Genomic DNA, 21,466 nt, shown 5'->3' with positions numbered 1-21,466 from the left:
TGAAACAAATCACAATAGCCTCCTGCCTACCAAAGGTACTTTTTTGGAATATCTTTTTGAAACTTTCAAATTATATTGCTTGGAGCTCAATATGTTCAGGGAAAAATAGAGGAAAAATTCTCGGCTTCTCCTACTAGTTCTTCACTATGTACTTTACAAAAGACATCAGTGTCCAATTATAATTATTTCTTATGTCCTGCCCAAAGGAAGGATGTAGGCACGAGTATAGGTATTTTTTAAAGGTTTTGTTTTTACTGAATTAGGCATGCGTTTGAACACAATCAGCCTGATGGTAATCGAAGATTTGGACCAAGATGGAGTACGCTTGCCTAATTGCCCCTTCACCCTAGATTTGAAGACGGCCAGATTGTAACGATAAAGGTGAACTGGAGAATTCACTTCTAATGAGCATTATAGCCCCGGCTCGCACCTCTGAGCCGGAATTACTTGAAATTTACGAGCTTTGTTGAAGCATCGTGAGAAACCTTGCGAAGATGGTGCGTGTGAACAATCCGACTGGCCCGCTGGGATAAAGCTTGTTCTGAGAGGAGCCTGTGCCCAGCTGGGATGAGAATGAGCATTATAGCGAATATTACAGGTAAATAGCTCACGAAAATAAACAGGAGCGTGAGCGTTCTAGCTAACATTCAAGCGAAAAGACTGCTTTGCTTCAAAGCTTTTGCCTAGCATCCCTACGAGATCATCATGAATAGTGAAATTGTTGACGAGCGTTTACCAAAGGGCGTCGCGAGCCGATGGCCCGGGGGGGGGGGGGCAAGTTGATATGTTATGGAGAATGAGAAAAGTAGGTATGAATTGCCGGTAAATTCGAGAGCACATGAAGCTTTTGACTTGTAGTATGAGCCTTACATCTACGGCGATTGTAATAAATTTGGTTTGGTTGCTTTAACATTTGGCAACCTTTTTAGAATCTCTAGGGGAGGGGGGCGGCTGCCCCTCCCTGCCCCCCCTTGGCGATGCCCTTGGCGTTCCCTAGAATGATCGTACTTAGCAATATTTCGATCTATGCTAGGCTCTGTTCGTTGTTCAGTTCAACAAATTTAAAAACGGCGAATGCTCGATGATATTTTACAAGTGAATGCTCAAGTTTCTTAGCACCTTTAAGGTTCGGCTTCTCATTTATCTGTGCACGAGTCTAATTTCAGTGTCGCTTTCCCCGTAAAAGTGACACGGTAATCAGACTGAGTGCTTGGATAAATGAGACTGAAAGGTTATTCAATGAAACGCTTAGCTATGCCATGGATTTTTTTAAATTTCTTGCAAGCGAAATAGGTATCAAGTTGTTTTTCCTCTCAGATAACCAAGGTAGCTTACCTGCAGCCAAAAAGGTAATTTTCCTCACAGATTTCTGCGGAAGATTCTTTCGCGTAAGAAAAACATTTGATAGGAAAAAAAATCCTGGTTGACAACCAGCTCAGATCTGATATTGAAAATATCCCCATTCTCATTGATGACTGTTTCCGGTTTTCACTAGGGATATTTATTTATTTCTTACCTATAGAAGGTAAGTAGGCCATTTTTTAATGCCTTTGGTCCTTTGAGCCGGATATTAACCAGTGGTAAGTTGTTGCAAATTCTAAATAGTTAGAATGGGCTTTTTCTTTCAATTTTCATAAAACAATCATCTAAAATCCCCCATTACTTATGGTGTCTTATTGATGTCTTAATAATTTTTTTTTCTGATTTTTATATTATATCTACAGTGTTCAGTAAACAGTTATTGTATTGTACAGTTTGTTATTGTCGAAGCACTTGTTTGATATATGTCCTATTGTCCTCTTTTAATCAGTCTTTCTTGGGATCGGTAGACATTACATTATAATTCATCCTTGATGGACCATACCGGTTGCTTGTTCCCAACATTTGGACACAGCACTTTCTATGTAGGAAGTGTATTCCTACATCCTTGGCCTCGTATGTACCTCACTGTGAAATTCTTAATCAAATAATGCTACGCAGTGGCTACGTGTTTACAAAAATCATGAGGAACGTTAATATTTACGTATTAATATGTATCTCATGTTTAATAGTGACTACCTAGCCATCAGTTTGAAATGGTGCGAATGTGTGTATAATTTTTTTATTGAATTTAAGTTAGCTATAACTGAGTTTGCGTACTCAGTTTAATTTTGATAGTGTATCGCTGGTTCGTGTCGCGTATCGTCCTATATCAAAAATAATTGTGAATTCTTTAGTTGTTTGTGCAAAATGTGGAACATAATTGTGTGGAAAGTAACTATTGTATGACTTTGAAATTGTGAGTGCTATTTTTAAGGTTTGACAGTTGGTTTGTGTTCCCTTTCATTTTTGTTATGATGGATCTTTTCTATTTTTGTATTGACTTAAGTAATATTATAACCTTTTACTGCCCAACAAAACAATTTAGCTTTGAAAATATTAAAATAGATTACAAATTTCTAATTCTTTGGCTTCGTTTCACTTTAATATATTCCAATAAGTAAAACCATTTGATCATCGGCACATTCTAAAACGGTCGGCCAAGTGAAGCCATATTGTTGATATCCTAAGTCGCTGCATGGGATTACCGTCACTATTTCAATACGGCACGTAATTCACGAAGGGGTAAGGCAAGTTTTATCATTTTAGCAGTTTACCAATGGGTAGGTGTGATGGTGTTGTTAAAAGTCCAGACCAAACCTTTTGTTTTGGATAGCTGAGCACAGAGTTTCCCTTTAGGTATATTTTATTCCTACGGGATCGAAAATTTTATAACGCGTAAAATACTTAGCGGAGTTTTTTGTAAGTGAACTGAGCAGGTTTCTGGGGGTAGAGGCGCAGGAGGATTGAAATGTGATGTGACAGCAAAAATCCCCAAAGACGATGTATCTACCTAACGTTAACGCTGAACGACGCGAGCGTTAAACAGATAGGTTGTTTTTCTTGAAGTGTAGCGTTCACATAACAACATCTAATTTGCTGATACTTACTGGTACTTTACATATAGCAATAGCGACGTGCTGTTCTATTTTATTTCACTCCTCCCGGAAAGCTCTGCTACCCTAGAATAAAGTCCGTTTAAAAACATCCATTATTCACAACTATTTTTGAAACCCGTTGGCGACGAAAGGGTTCGTTCTTTGTTTGGTAACCAGGGTTGTGAAACAGGAATTCAAACTAAACAAATTATTTCTTGTCGTAATTATAAATGCAAAAATGTATATCCATTATAATGAAAAACAATGTATTTAAAATTGATTAAAAATGCTTAATATTTTTTTGTTGTTTATTTATTAGGAATCTATTTCGAAGTTATGAACGTAACTGTATCCTTAAGCTCATCATAAAAACTATGACGTCGCGAAGGTGACATATCAATAAGTGTGCTCAAGACAAGTTCATTTCATACATATAAAAGTGAATGGGACATTTCATATTCAAAATGGACTTACGAGTGGCGTGGTGTATCTTGACGTTTTCCCTGATATTGGAGGGGAATGCCGACGCGGGGAGGGTGCAGGCGGCTGTAAGCTTTCTGTAAGTAACAAATCTTTTTCTATGCTTTATTATTTTAGCTTTTGAATGTTTAGTTCAAGTTTTGCTAGTTCAGTTTTATTACATTCCGCGATTGCTAGAAGACTTGTTAGAAGCAACGAAACTTGGCAGGAAAGCATGTGTGCGATTTCTAATGCCATCTAGTAGTTACATAGAACAACTGCAATATCCTGCATTGTTCTATCGAATTTTCTCAACTCGGACGCATTGATACAACTTCTGGAGCTCTTCTTTTGGACTTCGGTCCTCACCTAAGGTATAACATAAAATGCCTAGAAATATCTTGGTCTTCCTCCACCCTTCCTCCCCCTACCCAGAAAAACTTTCAAAAACGACAAATTTGCTTTAACAATTTTACAGTGAGCTTGTATTGTTGCTGTCATTGCACTTTATTGAAAAAAAAAACACTAAATCAATATTGCATAAAGGTGTGTAAACTTTCAGCTACTTAGATATAAATATTTTTTTTACATAGTAATATAATTTGATATTCCACCATCATTTAAATTAATACATTGTCATATGTTTTATGCGCAAACCAATACTCATTTTCAAGAATGTACCATTTTTGTTACGACCTAAAATCCTTGCCTTTCACTATAGGTCTTATAAATAGGCTCAAAGTTGCTCACCGAGCTATGGAGAGAGCTATGCTTGGGGTTTCTCTACGGGATCGAATAGAAATTAGGAGGTATAGAAGATAGCTCTAGGGGAGGAGCGGACGGAAGTGGACGGATGATGATGCAATACTAGGATGATGAACTGACCATTATTATACTTTTATTACAGAACAAATGCCTCTTACCAAGAAATAGAGATGAAGTCCGAGTACAGCCTATCCCTTCGTGATATCATGCCAGTTAAAGCAAAATATTACGACAAGAACCGAGCCCCGAAGTTGCTGGGACAGCCCACTATCGTCTACTTTCACGTCACTGTGTTGTCTTTGGATTCTATTAACGAGGAGAGCATGGTAAATGATATTAAGTTGTTTTTTAAATAGTTATGCCTTTCAAGTATATATTTCATATCTATATTATTATGTTCTGTTCCCCAAGATAGTTTTTTAACTCACATACGTGAAAAAAAAAACAATTTGTAACTGCTACAAATCTATGTATATTATTTTGCTTCTGCATTACTCGTATTCCAAATTCAGCATAATTTTTCACCACGAATTTATTCTAACGTGAATGATTAACCTTAGTATTTTTTTACTCTTACAGACATACGTAGCGGACATATTCCTCGCTCAATCTTGGCGAGACCCTCGTCTCCGTCTTCCGGAGAATATGCACGAAGAGTACCGGATCCTCGACGTGGAGTGGCTGAACAAGATCTGGAGGCCTGACTGCTTCTTCAAGAACGCTAAGAAAGTCACGTTCCATGAGATGAGCATACCAAACCATTACTTGTGGCTATACCATGATAAAACGTTGCTTTATATGTCGAAGTAAGTTTTGAAATTCCAGTGAGATTTAATAGATTTTTTATAAACCAGTTCGTTTTTGACGGTAGGTACTTAATTATAACATTGTCATCAAAGATTTAGTGATTATTATTATTAGCTTACTCCGTCCCACTTCTGAGCAAAGACCACCCCCGATACTACCACTGTTCTGTGTCCACTGCACACAAGGGCCAGTCCTTCAAGAAGTATTCCAGTTCATCCCGCCAACTCCGTCTAGATCTGTCAGGTCGCCTTTTCGAGTATGCACGCATGTAACAAATAATCGGACCAGTGGAAGTGGCTACAAATAAAGTAGCAATATTTGTATACATGGTTGTTGTATTGTGATGTGACAGACGAATAAAGGTATTAAAAATCAACTTTACTTAAATTAGGTAAAAATAATGCAAAAGCTTTATTTACTACTAGTTTTGGCCCGCGACGTGTCAGCCAAGAATACATTAATAAAGAACTACTTCATCTCCTTCTCAGGGTCATCAAATTTAATCTAAATCGGTTCATTTGTAATATTAATAAGGGTAAGGAAAGGCTAAGACAGATTTAATGCTTCTTTATATTTTAATCCGGTTCCAAGGACCAAAATTGGTTTCATTACGTTTATTTTTTCTAGGTTGACATTAGTGCTGTCTTGTGCGATGAAGTTTGAGTCCTATCCTCACGATACACAGAGCTGTTCCATGATGATAGAAAGCTGTAAGTTGTTTTTAATTTCCAAATTTTAACATTCATATTCAAGACTGCTTCTGCTAATGGTTTCATAATTTTCGATCTCAAACCCTTTTTACATAAGATTTACATGTATCATCGTATAATAAAATGAAGACTGCGTTTTGTCTAATTTTCCTCTTTATTTTTGTGATTTCTTTACTGTTTTGTCAGTAAAGACTATTTGAATTGTATATAAAATGACAACTCCATACATTTTGACACTACTTATCCTTATTAGACTAACGGTTAAGGGTTATATAGTTAACTTTGGCCCGCATAAGCCGGCTTTGGTTGCGGAGTAGCGAGGTAATTGCTTTTAATTGACCCATCAACGTTCTCCATTCCAGTATCCCACACAGTCCACGACCTGGTCTTCATATGGAACCTGACAGATCCTCTCGTGGTCAACCCGGACATCGAACTGCCACAGCTCGACATATCCAACAACTACACCAGTGACTGCACCATCGAGTACTCTACTGGTACTGGTTCCTCTTTGATAACTGGTTGTCAAGCGGGAATGCCAGAAAGTTTCTTTCCTTGAACTACAAACATTTATTTTGTTCACCCACGGCTTTATTATAACTATGTATGTCTTTGTTACAAACGTGTGTTCAGGCTCTTCCACCTCCATAGTGTAAGAACACACACAAATCACACAAACCCAACTATCACCACCACCACAACACTACACTGACTCACCCAGTACCTAACACAAATAACCGTTTACCATGCTACCAAGATGTTAAACTCAAACAGGTACTAGATGTTAGTGGGGTAGCGGTGATAGTTGAGTTTGTGTGTTTTGTGTGTTCTTACAGTGAGGAGGTGGATCGAGGAGCATGAACACATATTTGTTGCATAGATTCTATCTATCATAAGGTCGCGGGTGAGCAAAGTAATTGTACGGAGCTCATTGACATGGACCACCGCAAAGTAACGCCTGATTCAATAAACTGTTTCTCTCCTTGTCCTCCCAGGTAACTTCACGTGTTTAGCCGTCGTATTCAATCTACGTCGCAGGCTGGGTTACCATCTCTTTCATACGTACATACCCTCGGCCCTGATCGTCGTCATGTCCTGGATATCCTTCTGGATCAAGCCGGAAGCCATCCCGGCCAGGGTCACCCTGGGAGTCACCAGTTTGCTGACTCTGGGTAAGTTGATCATTAAAAAAAGTGACAACCGAGCTTTGTGATTCCGTTTTTAGGGTTCCGTAGTCAACTAGAAACCCTTATAGTTTCGCCATGTCTGTCCGCCTGTTTGTCTGTCTGTCTGTCCGTCTGTCTGTCTGTCTGTCTGTATGTCTGTCTGTCCGCGGCTAAGCACAGAGTTAGTATTAGTACTAGAAAGCTGTAATTTGGCATGAATATACATATCAGTCACGCCCACAGTGGTAAATTAAAAAAAAATAAAACATTGGGGGGTTGCCAAAAGGATTTTTCGATTCAGTGATCTGTTTGCGAAATATTCAACTTCAAAGCTTTATTACAATCAAGCGTCCCCCCCCCCCTCTAAAATCTAAACTGTTGGGTGGATGGAAAAACTTGAAAAAATTCAGAATGGTACCTAGTAAGTATATCAAAACGAGGAAAATTAAAACGGCTAAGATTGATTGAGAATTATTAGTAGTTTAAGAGTAAATGGCAGCCTAAGGTATAAAAACCTAAACTTGGAAGATTCCGTACACAATAAGAAAACCTTAGAAAAATATTACTTGATTTTATTAGTAATGGTCACGGAACAATATCGTGGGCGTGTCCGACACGCTCTTGGCCGGTTTTATTCTTTTGACAATTAAATAAAAAATGATGAAGATATAGCCATATACATATATACTCCTGCGTGACGTCACGGTCCCCCCTTTTCCTAAGTTTGATGCGCTTCATCTTTGTCATTTTCTGTATGATTGACAAAAGAAGAAATACGTGTCCAATATTTTATGATTAGGTATCTAACTAACGGACTAAATACTATAACATTTTATATCCAAGAAACTGCCCAATTCCCTATAAAGTGAAAAGCAGTGTATTTATAATTTATAACTCGTTCCTGGGCCAATCAACTATTTTACCGACACTTTGGGCGTCTCCTGCGTTACCAAAGTTGTCTCTGGCGTTACCAAAAAATTGTACTTCCAACAAGATATTTCACGGTTTAATAGGTTGAACTTACGTAGGATGGCATGTATTCATCTATTAAATTACAGAAAAAACATGTTTACTTACAAAAAACTGCAATTGTTTGAAAAATGTCGCGGACAGATTAGTGTCGGTAAAAAAGTTGATTGGCCCTCCTAACACCCACTTTGCACTCGACTTTAACTAACCACCCTCGCCTTGGCCTTTATAAATCTATTCTTATCCTTCCAGCAACTCAGAATACACAGTCTCAGCAAAACCTCCCTCCCGTGTCCTACGTGAAAGCAATCGACGTGTGGATGTCGTCCTGCTCGGTCTTCGTTTTTCTCTCGCTCTTCGAGTTCGCTGTGGTCAATAACTACATGGGACCAGTTGCAACTAAAGCCATGAAGGGATATTCAGACGAAGATTTGTCTAGAGATTTGGATGCATTTAAGGTAATTAAGGTTTTCTCATTAATGATGATGTTTTTATGTCTTGTTTTGTCAATAGTGCGTGTGAACTAATCCGCACTGGGCCTGCGTGGGAACTACGGATCAAGCCCTCTCGTTCTGAGAGGAGGCCTGTGCCCAGTAGTGGGACGTATTCAGGCTGGGATGATGATGATGATGATGAAGGTGTTTTCTTAATAGAACGTGTGATTTCGGTCGCTCATTCTAGCGTCAGATAGTCCTTGATTCAGGTTTTCTGTCATTCACAACGGCTTGGTAAGTCTGGACCATCAGTCAGTACCTACGTCAGTCTGAAAGGGAGGGTCACTTAAATTTCGTCGTTATTCTGATTCTGATCAGAATGACGGACTGAACTGATACCAGAATGAGCATGTACAGTACCCGGCCATAAAGATTGCACATCGGTCTTTGGAAAGAGACTCGGCTGATTTCGGCTTCGTAGAGCGTTGTCACACACTTATGTGGCGTTTGACAGTCGTTGTACACAGGTGCAATAGAGTACGGATTTAGATGAAAATATAATAAAGAGTTGTTGAAACCCCCTAAAACTTAATTTTGTACGATGGCATCTTTAGGAAAAAGAGGGAACTATACTTTTTCTAGTAGTTGCAACAGCTCTCTATAGATATCCGAAGTTTACATGTCATTAATTTGACGTAAAATAATTAAGTCCATAAAGGTGCAGTAATTATTAGATATAAGAACGGTGGCCAGTGTTCGGAAATCGTTGTGAACAACTAATTGACTTTTTCCGAAGACCGATGTGCAAATCTTTATCGCCGGGTACTGTAACTGATGTACCTAAGTATATCGTACTAGAATCGTATCCAATTTTTTATACAAAAAAAATTAAAGCCAATTAAAATAACAATAAAAATGTAACCCTGTAGGGAACTTGAATTGAAAAAACCCCGACATTTTCATTTCATAGTTTAATGTCTTAAATCTGAAACAAATTTAATGAGACACTTAAAAACCATCTCTATTAAACTAGTTTTTGATTAAAAAAAGGACAGCATAAACGGTCTATTTTAAATTAATTCTCTCTCTTTCTCCTTCAAGAGAGAAAGAGAGAGAGAGAGTAATTATTATTATTTTTTTCAGCACATTTTCCCGAACCCAGTGGACCCGCGCGCCAGTACATCTGCCTCTATCCCACAGTACGAGACTTTTTGCAACGGGAGGGAGACAGCAGTATACATAGATCGCTTTTCCCGCTTCTTCTTTCCTTTCTCTTTCTTTATTCTGAACGTTGTGTATTGGTCCACTTTCTTGTAGGTTGTCGGTTAGTACAAAATTTAGTTAAGATTTTATTCGATAAAGCTGTCGAACTTATTTAGAGATGCCAATTAATATTTAGTACGGGTAGGGTAAATATGTAAAATAATATAAAATACAAACTTTTTCCTGACTACTATTTGTTGATTGTCTTTGCATTGTCATGCAATTTAATAATTGTCATTTTGACTATCTTATCTTTATCTTTATTGTCATGCAATTGATATTTCTCTCTTTTTCTTACACGCACCGCTCCGTCATCGGCCAGCTTGTGATACGACACGACACCCATTTTCTCCTTCACCTGGTCAAAATAGGCCAATTTATACATATACCTACCAAATATCAACTCAATCCGATCACTGAAATTGTGTCAAATTCGATTTCCATCTAAGATTTGACCCAAACTGCAAGATAAGATTAAGTAAATTGTTTAAGTTAAAGGTTGATGTGTCTAAGTTTGGTGGTGCATAATGTTTAATATTAGGTATTTTTAGTCATAATTTAATTAAACAATTAGTTAAGTATTTCAAGCGCCTAATATAACATATTAGCAAATACTATTTTTAAATACTTCCCAATTAATGTTCTATGACGTTACGACAGATTTTATTACTTAATTTATTTTTGAAATAATCCAAAAGACGTTAAAAGAACATGTGTTCTTTCTTTTGGTGTACGAACACAGTTTTACGATTTTATTGTATGTATGTACTTGCGTGTGGAAAAACATTATGTTATGAAATTTTTATAGATTAATAACATTATAGATTAATAAATTAAGTTACATAATAAATTGTAGCATTTTATTTTAACCCAACATTTCTACATACTCATACTAGGTACGTACTACTAAACTGACAGTAAAGTAACAACGTACAAGTACCTATTATCTAAATTCATATTAAAACGCCATTTTCCTTGTTTTTTTTTCGTGACACACTAGATATGAAGTCACTTCTTTGTTAACTCAACTCTACTAACAAATTAGGTAATTTATTTATTTTAAAGCAACTAAAAAAATAATTTTGCAATCAATTAAAATAAGGGTCGTGCCATGGAATTTATTGTGTTTCTAGCTTTTACCCGCATCTTCGTCTGCGAACAGTTCGATATCCCGCGGTGACTATACTTCCGGGATATGAACCATCGTACTTATGCCCTTCCCAAGGTCTCAAACTAAGTATCTTTATATCAAATTTCATCATAATCGGTTTAGAGTTTTAAGCGTGGAGGGGTAACAGTCATAAATTTGTAGTTAAGTTACAAACTTGGATTGTGTGTTATAATATGAATTGTGTCAACTAGAGTATAATTCGTTTGTAAAGTTGTACCTAACTGTTCTGTTCCATAAATAAATAAATAAAGAGAGACATACAGATAGACAAAAAGACAGAATCGCTTTCGCATTTTGACGACCGGATGGCCAAGTGGTTAGAGAACCTGACGATACTTGAGGTCCCGGGTTCGATCCTCGGTCGGGCAGATATTTGTTTGAATAATACGAATGTTTGCTCTCGGGTCTTTTATGTGTGATATGTATTTAAGTATGTATCTATCTATAGAAGTATCTATATTTATCCGTTGCCTAGTGTCCATAGTACAAGCTTTGCTTAGTTTGGGACTAGGTCAATTGGTGTCAAGTGTCCCATGATATTTATATAATTTATTTTTTATTTTATAATATTACAAGGGTAAGGTTAAGGGTTGTGTCTGGTGTCCTACCCTATTTCTTCAGTCTATACCAAATCATCACCAACTACTTTTCAGTCTACACTGAAAATTTAGCCTAAATTACCTACCTGCCTTGAAATAGTACGATGACCCTAAATCCTAAAAATGCAGGCAAGTTGCATAGTCTTGCGTTTGCGCAGTCGAAGCACGTCGAGTCTAGACGGACTAGCGTTGTATGCAAATACGTTTGTCATTCAAATTTTCGGTGATACTATCCGTTTGGTGTGATAGATAAGGGGTTAAGGGGGAGTGGAAGAAAACATGCGCTTAAAGTTCGTATTTACGCTGGATGCCGGCGGCATAAAAATACTTATGCATCCTGCCAGCAGAAAGTAGGTAAAATTTTCGTCTAAGACCAAGGCGATGAGGCGTCAACAGTCAAGAATACAGAACTTTATAGAATAAAGTTTTTTATTATTATTATTTTATTACATAAACCGGAGCAGCTGGGTGAGACGTGGATTTCAACTACTTACTACCTACTTAACTTGGTCAGATTTAAGATAGATATTACTCAGCAGCACAAAATTTGGCCCAATCTAGGGTACGTACAAAATTACCTATTACTAAATAAATAATAAACGAAGATCATGGGACACTTGACACCAATTGACCTAGCCCCAAACTAAGCAAAGCTTGTAGGTACTATGGATACTGGGCAACGGATAAACATACTTAAATAGATAAATCTTACTTATCACGACCACGAACTGGAAGAAGACCAGGCGGACTGACGGCATCGTGAGAGTTACGGAAAACCGGTGGATATAGGATGCAATTTAAGTGGCGAGCTGTCGTTCATTGTGGCGTTCTAAGGGGGAGGCTTTTGTTCAGCAGTGGACGTCTTCTGGCTGATGGTGATGATGATGATACTTAACTGCATATTAAACAACCAAGACCCGAGGGCAAACATTCGTATTATTCATACAAATATCTGCCCCGACCGGGGATCGAACCCGCGACCTCAAGCTTCTTAGTCAGTTTCTCTAACCTACATCATCAGATTTAAGAATATAGTTTTCCTTTTCGTGATTGCCACTCGAGAATCTTTCTCCCCCAAAGGTACTCCGATCAATGTGGCCGGCCTTGCTTTTCAACTTACATGTTCTTTGGTAATCTATTTCTTCGGAAAATTTCCCGCGAAAGAAACTGCCAGCATAGCTCTTTTCAATTAGCTCTTTGCGTGACTGGGCCAAAAGGCCAACAGTAAAGGACACGTAAGTATACATTTTATGATGATTTTGTGATTGTGACAGTGAAGAGTAAGATGCGTTTAACTACAAAAATAATCGAAAAAATATTACAAAGGTATACCCCAAGGCAGCGTTCTATGGCCACTGTTGTTCTTAGTCTATTATTAAAGAGTTCCCTCTAGTGTAGAATTTAGAGGTATTTTAATTCCTACTTAATTATTGGGACCTCGCCTTAACATTAAGTCTAGACTAAAAGAACACAATTGCATGCCGAATGTGTTAGCCATTGTCGGGCGCGCCTCTTTAGCAAGCTTGAGGCACCTGCCTAAATCGATTGCATAATTATGTGGTACCTACGGTCAAGTGCAAAAGGATGTTAGATACACATTCGAATGACTTAAGCGGGCTTGCACGGACCAAACTTAACTATAAAAATCTGAGTTAAGTGCTAACCCAGTTAGTACCTAATGCCAAAATGTCCAAATTTCTCTCTCTTTCATCTCTCATCCCTAATTCTTAGGGTGCCTTTCCACCAGAGATGTGCTATGCAGCTATGCTGCAAGGATGTGAAAGCTACGCTACGAAACTGTAACTGTGACCGTTTCCACTAATGTTAAGCTATATATAGCCGTTCGAGGAAGATGCTCTATGAAGATCGCGCAGCTCGGGTAGACGCACGCATCCAGCAGCGCTACTACAAAACTCGAAACTCGAAGTTCGTATCGTACCGTCTCTCTCGCCTTTGCTCACGCATTAGTCTCGTATAAGTGTCAAGGGACCGCATGACACGGACTTCGAGTTTCGTAGTAGCCCTGCAGAGCACGCATCGACAGCATACGCATCATTTCATATAGAAACATGGTTTAGTTGAACCCCTTTCCACCATCACCATCACCGCCGTCCATGGACACTTACAGCATTATTAGGTCTGCGGGTGCGTTGCCGGCCTTGCATTAGGCGATACACTCGCCTTTTAAAGGTACCCAAATCATAGCTAGATGGAAAAACCCCAGCGAGTCCATTCCACATTTTACACGTGCGAGGTAGAAATAGAAAGGAACGTTTAAGCCGCACAGTGGAAGAGCACCGATCGAGATGGTGCAGGTGAAAACCACCCTTATATGGGTGCTACGTGCACGTGGGGTGGGGGACGTGCTACGGTGATGGATCTTAGCAGCTGGGATGAGATTGAACAGTTCGTCGGAACACTCCCCATTGTAGATCCTATAAAAAACGCAGAGAGAACTAACATCTCTGTGTAGGGCCAAATTATCAAGTTTCCCCGAAAGTATTGGATCGCCGATACGAGCTGCCCTACGCTGCAGTCGATCAAGTGGAAGCAGCTGATACTGAGGGGCTCCAGCCCAAAGGTGAGAGCAATACTTAATCGAAGTGAGGACGAACCTGAGCCTTGTAGAGCTGTAGACGATGGCTCGGTTCGAAGTATCGCTTTGCACGATTAAGAGCGTTTATACCTGCTGAGCTGGCAACGTTGCATTTTTGTTAGTTTTTCTCGATTATTCCATAAAAATTGAATGAAAATTAAAAATGTTGTCTGATAGAACACTTCTTAATATATAAGTTAATGTGTCTACTCCAATAATTATTCGTGATATAGACTTTAATATTCTTTAAAAACGAACTAATGTTTATGACCGGTTTTTAAAGAAAATAAAAGTCTATCACGAATAATTATTGGAGTAAGACACATTAACTTTTATATTAAGAACTGTTCTATCAGACAACATTTTTAATTTTCATTCAATTTTTATGGAATAATCGAGAAAAACTAACAAAAATGCAACGTTGCCAGCTCACCAGGTATAAACGCTCTTAAGAACCCCTAACTTCCAGGTACAAATTTTGGCTTTATTTATGTGGACCAATGAATATGATTGGTGAATTGATATCCATAGCAACGTAGCGTTTCGTGGAAAGGCATCCTTAACCTTGATTTAATTGTTTACCTTTGAATTGATTCCTTAAAGAACTACTAATATTTACAACGAATGTGAAGGGTTGTGTGTGTTGTGTAATGTGTGTGAGTGCATTTGTGTTTAGTTGTTAGTTTTTGACCCGTTACTTCAATTTGAACTGCAGAATTGAGCGGTTGATGCGAGGTTAAACATTAGTCCATCCCAGCCTATATACGTCCCACTGCTGGGCACAGGCCTCCTCTCAGAACAAGAGGGCTTGGGCCATAGTTCCCACGCGGGCCCAGTGCGGATTGGGAACTTCGCACGCACCATTGAATCGCTTCGCAGGTTTGTGCAGGTTTCCTCACGATGTTTTCCTTCACCGCAAAGCCCGTGGTAAATTTCAAATGTAATTCCGCACATGTATTTCGAAAAACTCAGAGGTGCGAGCCGGGGTTCGAACCCACGACCCTCTGCTTGAGAGGCGATAGGTCAAACCACTAGGCCACCACGGCTTGCAAATTAGTATTAGTATGTTATACGACCGTATTTGGCCATCACGCACTTGTTAGCCAAGTAGACTATGCGAGATCAGTTATGTTCGAATCGTTATTAATGGTTTAATTGGTTTTAATCGATTTTAATCAATCGATTAGTTTTTCTTAATATTTATGATGGTCATTGTATGTAATTATGGATTCAAGTACCTAGTCTGAAATAGGTAGGTACACACAAAAATAATATATATATTTTGCACTTATGTTTTTTTCTCCTATAACGAAAACTGTTATTTTAGCACTAAAAGCAAAACCTGGAGTGAGGTAATAAATGCCACCGTATTATTATATTTAGATGAAGGAAAGTGCTACAGGATGAATGTATTTGGAAGTCACTTCTTGATTATTTTTAACCCCCGAAGCAAAAAGAGGGGTGTTATATGTTTGACCGCTATGTGTCTTTCTGTCTGTCTGTGGCACCGTAGCTCTTATACGGGTGGACCGATTTGAATGCGGTTTTTTATTTAAAAGCAGGTTTCCAAGCGATGCTTCTTAGACATGTTTCATCTAAATCGGTTTAGCCATTTTTGAGATATTGAACTTTGAAGTGACAAAGTCGGGGGTTTTCCAACTTTTTGTTGATTAGGTTATAAATCTTTATTTCAGACTAATCCATAATTACCTAAAATTACTATTATAATTAGTTTAATTAGGTAGGTATATTCATTAATTATATAATTACGATATTATTAATTATTATCAGTTTGATTATTAAAAAAAATATTTCTCTCATGTTCTCTTGTCCAAAAAACCGTTCCGTACAAAAGACATGATTTTTCATTCTAATGTGTACTATTAATATACTTATTTCTAAGTAGTGAGCTAACAATAATAATATTATGTACTTATGTTGTCTGATAATAAACAATTTTATTCATTTATTTGTCTATTTAAATAGAATCACACTGTATTGCCTTTGGAAACAAAATGGCGGCATTGGCGGTTCACAAGCGCCATTTCTCTGAAGTATGAGTTTACAACTTACAGGGAGCTATTTGCAGTGTCATAAACTGAAAGAGACCTTTTATGGATTGAGTGAATAATGCTGTTGTGACAGACAAACGGGCATGTAATGCTTTCTTTTGAGATACGGAATCCTTCAAATGGTATTAGCTTGAGCACGGAACTAGTAGCAAGAAAATGATATATACTATAGGTAGTGTCACCAGATTTGAGGTTACGCACGCACATGTAATGACAGCGGAATTTTGAAAAAAAAAAAATTAACTTAATATTTTCTTCTTTTATGCAATCAGTTCTTTATTTAGCTGTGTGTGTAATCATTCGCTTCAACTCTAGTGGCACTATCTATAGATACCCAAAATAAGTAGAAGCCTCGTGAGTTTCATGGTGAAACGAAAATACTAATAATAAATTAGGCGACAGGCTAGCAACCTGTCACTATTGTAACGTTTTTGTCAAACTTAAAACCTAAAATTGCTAAAAGTGGCTTCGAAGCGGTAACGTTTCGTGTGCTCTGCCTACCCCATTTGGGAATACAGGCGTGATGTTTGTGTGTGTGTGTGAAGTTCCATAATTAATTGTTCGTAAAAACAGCTGACTTTGGTGGCTTGTCATTCCTTTGTTTCCCAATATTTTAAGCTTATTAGCTCTAAACAACTTCACAGGATGGCGTAGGTTAAAACTTTTTTCGCGTCCCTTTTAGCTATATATAAGCCCCCTGTAAAATCATTTCATCATCATCAGCCGGAAGATTTCCACTGCTGAAGAAAGGTGTCCCCCAGAGGACGCCACAATGAACGACAACTCGCCACTTGCATCCACCGGTTGTACGCGACTGGTCAGTAGTTGTCAGTCCACCTAGTGAGGCCTGCCAACGCTACGTCTTCCGGTCCGTGGTCGCCAATCAAGGACTCTTCTCCCCCAAAATCATATAACTTTAAAAAAAATCAAATTCAAAATTGATTTACTTGAGAAGCTTAATAAAGCTCCAATCGTTTGATTATAAAACCCTTCGGATACGGAACCCTAAAATTGTATGCACAGGAGAGGCACACACGATAATATTTCGATCTACTCTTAAAAATCGATACTCGCAGACTTCGTGTCACTAACTAGGTAAGGTAGGTAGTATTGATTGTCACTTAATGCAATAATGCATCGCTCCGGACAAGGGTCAATGCAATTCCAATAATGGGCATAACGTCTGTTGAATTACTTATAAATATACTAGCATGTTGTCCGCGACTCCGTTCGCGTAGTATTCGTTTATCGCTATCCCGCGGGAACTGAAATTTTCCGGGATAAAACTCTCTTATATCCTTCCCCGAGACTCAAACTATCCGCATACCGAATTTCAACTAAATCGGTTCAACAGTTTAGACGTGATGGACTAACAAACATCCAAACATCTTCACAACTTTTACATTATTAAACATTAGTAGGATTGTTTGTATTTTATATAATTTTACTTTAAACTCGTTGAAATTCTTGCCGGTTCTACTTACCGAACCGGTGTAAGTATATTTTTTGAAATCCATAAGAGCTTTTATTGCCTAAATTAATAATGATACAATACAATGAAATAATGATTGACTTTGACTACAAGTGAAAATACAAACTGAAATATAGATGCACAGAAAAACCAGAAAAATACCATCCACTGGTCCATCAGTGGTGTAGCGGTATAGCACGCGGTACGGAATACCGAGGACCTGGGTTCGATTCCCAGTGATGGTCTTATTTTTCTGGTTTTTCTGTGCATTTATATTTCAGTCTGTATTTTCAATTTAGGTTTTACGGGATGACCGTAAAAGTAAAAATTTGGAATTGAAATAAAAAATACAAAAAGATTCCAAAAAAAAAACAATCTTAATTTGACTACAAGTATCTAGAAGCACCAAAGAAAATTTATTTTTGAAAAATGGGTGACATTGCCACCAAAAGCTGGGGAATAAAAAGCCCCCGTGCCAAAGGAAAATGAAACGTATTGCGAATCTGATAGAGACTTAACCTGGGACCTCTGTGTCCCAGCTACAGTTATCTCATACCTCTAGCACTATAGTATAAACAATATTCCACTTAACCAGACAACAAATTGATTACCTATTAAAATAAGAACTAACAATACAATTAATTTCGTTATCTTGTATGTTGCGAGCGATGTCTGTCTGTCTGACACAGTGATTGATGGAGACGTAATAATAACATACTTAACCGATAATGTTTAATTTTACCGCATTAATTCTATTTATGTTCAATAGTTGATTTGTTGTTACATTCTTGAGATTAATAAATGTATCACACATGTTATTTTATTTTTCATCACATTCGTTCGTAAACAGTGTCATAACGTAACATGCAAGCTAAAGGTCTTTAACCGCTACACCGTATCACAACGTGACCGTAATAGGAACGTGCCAGGCACGGAATGCACGTGACGTGAGCTACAAGGGCCTTGTTTGCGTACAATGCCCAAGGGCATTATAGTCTGTCAAAAAAGAGAAGAAATTAAAAAGTGGCAACACTGTAGTGTCCTCCCTTTTTGGTTTGACAGGGTTTGAAAGGGATGACACTACAGTGTTGCCACTTTTTAATTTCTTCTCTTCTTTGACAGACTATATGAGTTGTTGCACAAGCGGTGTAGGCAGTTTTTTGTAAAAATATTTTTTTTTCTTACAAATATAGGTACAATTTTACTTACAAATATGATGAATTAACATTTTATGTCACACAGGCGGTAGATACTGAAATTACGAACATCGACTCATTAAAGCCCTCAGCGTTCGGCTTCGACTCTCGGTCGTAATTCCTTATTTACCTCCCTTAAGACACAATGTACCTACTAATTCTTCCTATTTTTCGTATGGGATCAATATAGCGTGATAGTTGACTCCAATACAATGTCTATTAAAGTTAATTTCTCTAAATATCATCATTATCATTACATTGTCAACTGGAAGACGTCCACTGATGAATAAAGACCTCCCCCTTAGAACGCCACAATGAACGAGAATTCGCCACCTGCATCCGGTGGTTGCCTGCAATTTTCACGGTGTTGGCTGACACCTGCCAGCCAACACCTCGTCTTTTGTGGCAAGCGATGTGTCCATTGCCGCTTCAACTTTCATATTCTTCGAGCTTTGTCGGTGACTTTAGTTCTTCAGCGTATTTAATCCGGACAATTTAGTCATAAAAGTAGTGGTCAAATTAAAAAAAATCCGACATAGCTGAATTTTGGCGGATACCTTGGGTGTGCCTTGGGTACACCATTAGGAATAAAGTGTCAAAAGTCTCCATTGATGCCATGTGTGCTAAAAAAGTTTATCAAAAAGTCGCCTAGGCAAAAATTATAGATCTTGAAATTATCTACAAAAATGGTCTGTATATTTTTTTCCTAAGAATTACCATTCCTGAGATATTGCGATTCTAAAAGTTGAAGGAGTTACATTCTACATGATATTATGATAGCACATTTATGCCACGTATACAGGGTGACTGGTAATTCGACATATTCCTTGAAAGGGGTTATTCTAGAGCTTATTTATAATGTTTTTGGTCCAGTAAACCAGGCATCGAAATTAGTAGTTTTCGAGTTATTGGAGGATTTAGTTTTTTTGAAAAAACACCACCATCTCAGGAATGGTGATTCTTAGAAAAAATAGATATCGAAGAGAAAGAAGAACTTAGAATACTCGTAAGCTATCCATGACATATCGCTTGTCCTTATTGGTCATAATAAGCCAATTAGCCCACCGTGCCCATCGTGCAAGTTGCATTACATAGCGAACGAGTTTGTAGAGGTCAATCGGGCGCCGCAATGTAATGTAACTTGCACGATTTTTCTTACATGTCTAAACTCGGCTTAAAACTGGATACTAGCAACTTTTTCGTCAGTTGACGAAATGAAAGTCTTTTTTACTTTTTACCGCGTCGTCTGGCATCCGTCTGGCCAGCCAGGATCATCAGAAAATCTATCTTCAGAAACGTTATACTTCCACCTATCCCCATCTTCAATTTAGTACTTTAAATTAAAGACGGTAGAGTCTCAATTAAAAAACCGGCGGAAGTATAGTAAGACCTTTCAATAATAGTTTTATAGACCTTGAGACTATGCACACACGATTTGAATTATTTAAATAGAATTTGAATTTAGAATAGGCACTGTAATGTTAAAAATCGGTCAAGTACGAGTTGGACTTACTCATTACAGGCTGCGTATAAATATGAAAAGAAACAAAATAAAAGCAAAATGGCCAAATTGGCCTATCGGCGGCCACCGATATGAAAGCATATGAAAATCCTGATTGCCTAGTTGTAAATAAAAAATATACTTATTGTATTGTTTATGAAGTGACGCTTTAAAAGCTTACATATTTAACCAACAGTTTCAAAATTGAAAACTATTTTAAAACTAATTGGACTATGCTTAAAATGAATAAAATAGATTCGTATTCGTAATCATTAATTGTTTCACGAAATAATATCGTGTATTTTTATTTATTATTTTTGCACAGTTCTCATTATTATTATTATTATTATTTTGTATACAATTTGACGATCCTTTTGTGAATTTCTTATAATTACCTGACATGTATTTATAATGTATCTAATCTAATCTAATCATTTTGAGGTTATTTCCACGCCCTAAAAATCCGCCATTCACAAACAACGTGTTGGCTGTTTAGGGGTTTCCAACTTAAATAAAAAAAAAACTTTAATCCCTAGTGAATAAAAAGGAGTTTCAGTCCCGCGATATGCAAAGACTAAAATAACATTTTAAGAGCAAGAGAAGTGAAAACAAATTTATTTGGTGTAAAAAGAAGTATAGGTACAATAGTAAGTAGTAGTGACACATTGTATTATTTCCTGGATACATAACCCTAAAAAAATCTAAATCGTCTACCTAGAATCTAGGCAGGTAGGTATTAATAGTGTTTGAACACCAGTTGCTAGGCACGTCTCAACTTGCCTTTTGTAGTAACTCAGCATTTTTACATTTAAATTAGTTTGAATTAAATTAACTTGAATCTGTACATTCCATTTTCTACTTTATTTTTAATTTGTTTTTATACTTTATATTATCCTATGTAAGTATCATAATATTCATAATCCGTAGGCGACAGGCTAGCAATCTATCACTATTGTACCGTTTTCGTTAAACTTAAAACCTAAAACTGCTAAAAGTGGCTCCGAAGCAGTAACGTTTCGTGTGCTTTGCCACCCCATATGGGAATACAGGCGTGATATTTAACTATAATAATTCTCAAGAAAACTTAACCGTTATAGTTTTTCTTGTAAGTTTGATATACTTACTAACATCCTGAATTTTTTCAAATTTTACCACCCACCTGTTTAGATTTTAGAGGGGGGGAGTAAGGGGGGACGCTCGATTTTAATGAAAATTTGCACATTAAAGTTGAATATTTTGCAAACAAATCACTGAATCGAAACCCCCTAATAGTTTTAAAAGACCTATCCAACGATACCAAGATAAAATGTTGGTTGATGGTTTCGAAATT

At 37.5% G+C, this 21,466-nt stretch overlaps 1 protein-coding gene across 1 annotated transcript; it reads left to right on the top strand.

Annotated features, from left to right (window-relative positions):
- Positions 1 to 1,966: 1,966 nt before the first annotated feature.
- LOC141438564 (glycine receptor subunit alpha-2-like) lies at positions 1,967 to 9,749 on the top strand. The gene is made up of 9 exons (XM_074102436.1): positions 1,967 to 2,278; positions 3,277 to 3,516; positions 4,324 to 4,507; positions 4,761 to 4,987; positions 5,616 to 5,698; positions 6,061 to 6,195; positions 6,694 to 6,870; positions 8,086 to 8,291; positions 9,411 to 9,749. The coding sequence occupies exons 2-9, from the start codon at positions 3,401 to 3,403 to the stop codon at positions 9,582 to 9,584; spliced, it is 1,302 nt and encodes a 433-aa protein (XP_073958537.1). The 5' UTR covers positions 1,967 to 2,278; positions 3,277 to 3,400; the 3' UTR covers positions 9,585 to 9,749.
- Positions 9,750 to 21,466: the final 11,717 nt, after the last annotated feature.

Source organism: Choristoneura fumiferana, chromosome 19 (assembly GCF_025370935.1).
Source record: "Choristoneura fumiferana chromosome 19, NRCan_CFum_1, whole genome shotgun sequence".
NCBI lineage: Eukaryota > Metazoa > Arthropoda > Insecta > Lepidoptera > Tortricidae > Choristoneura > Choristoneura fumiferana.
Note: the sequence above shows the minus strand (reverse complement) of the source record. Positions and strands in the feature narration are given on the sequence as shown.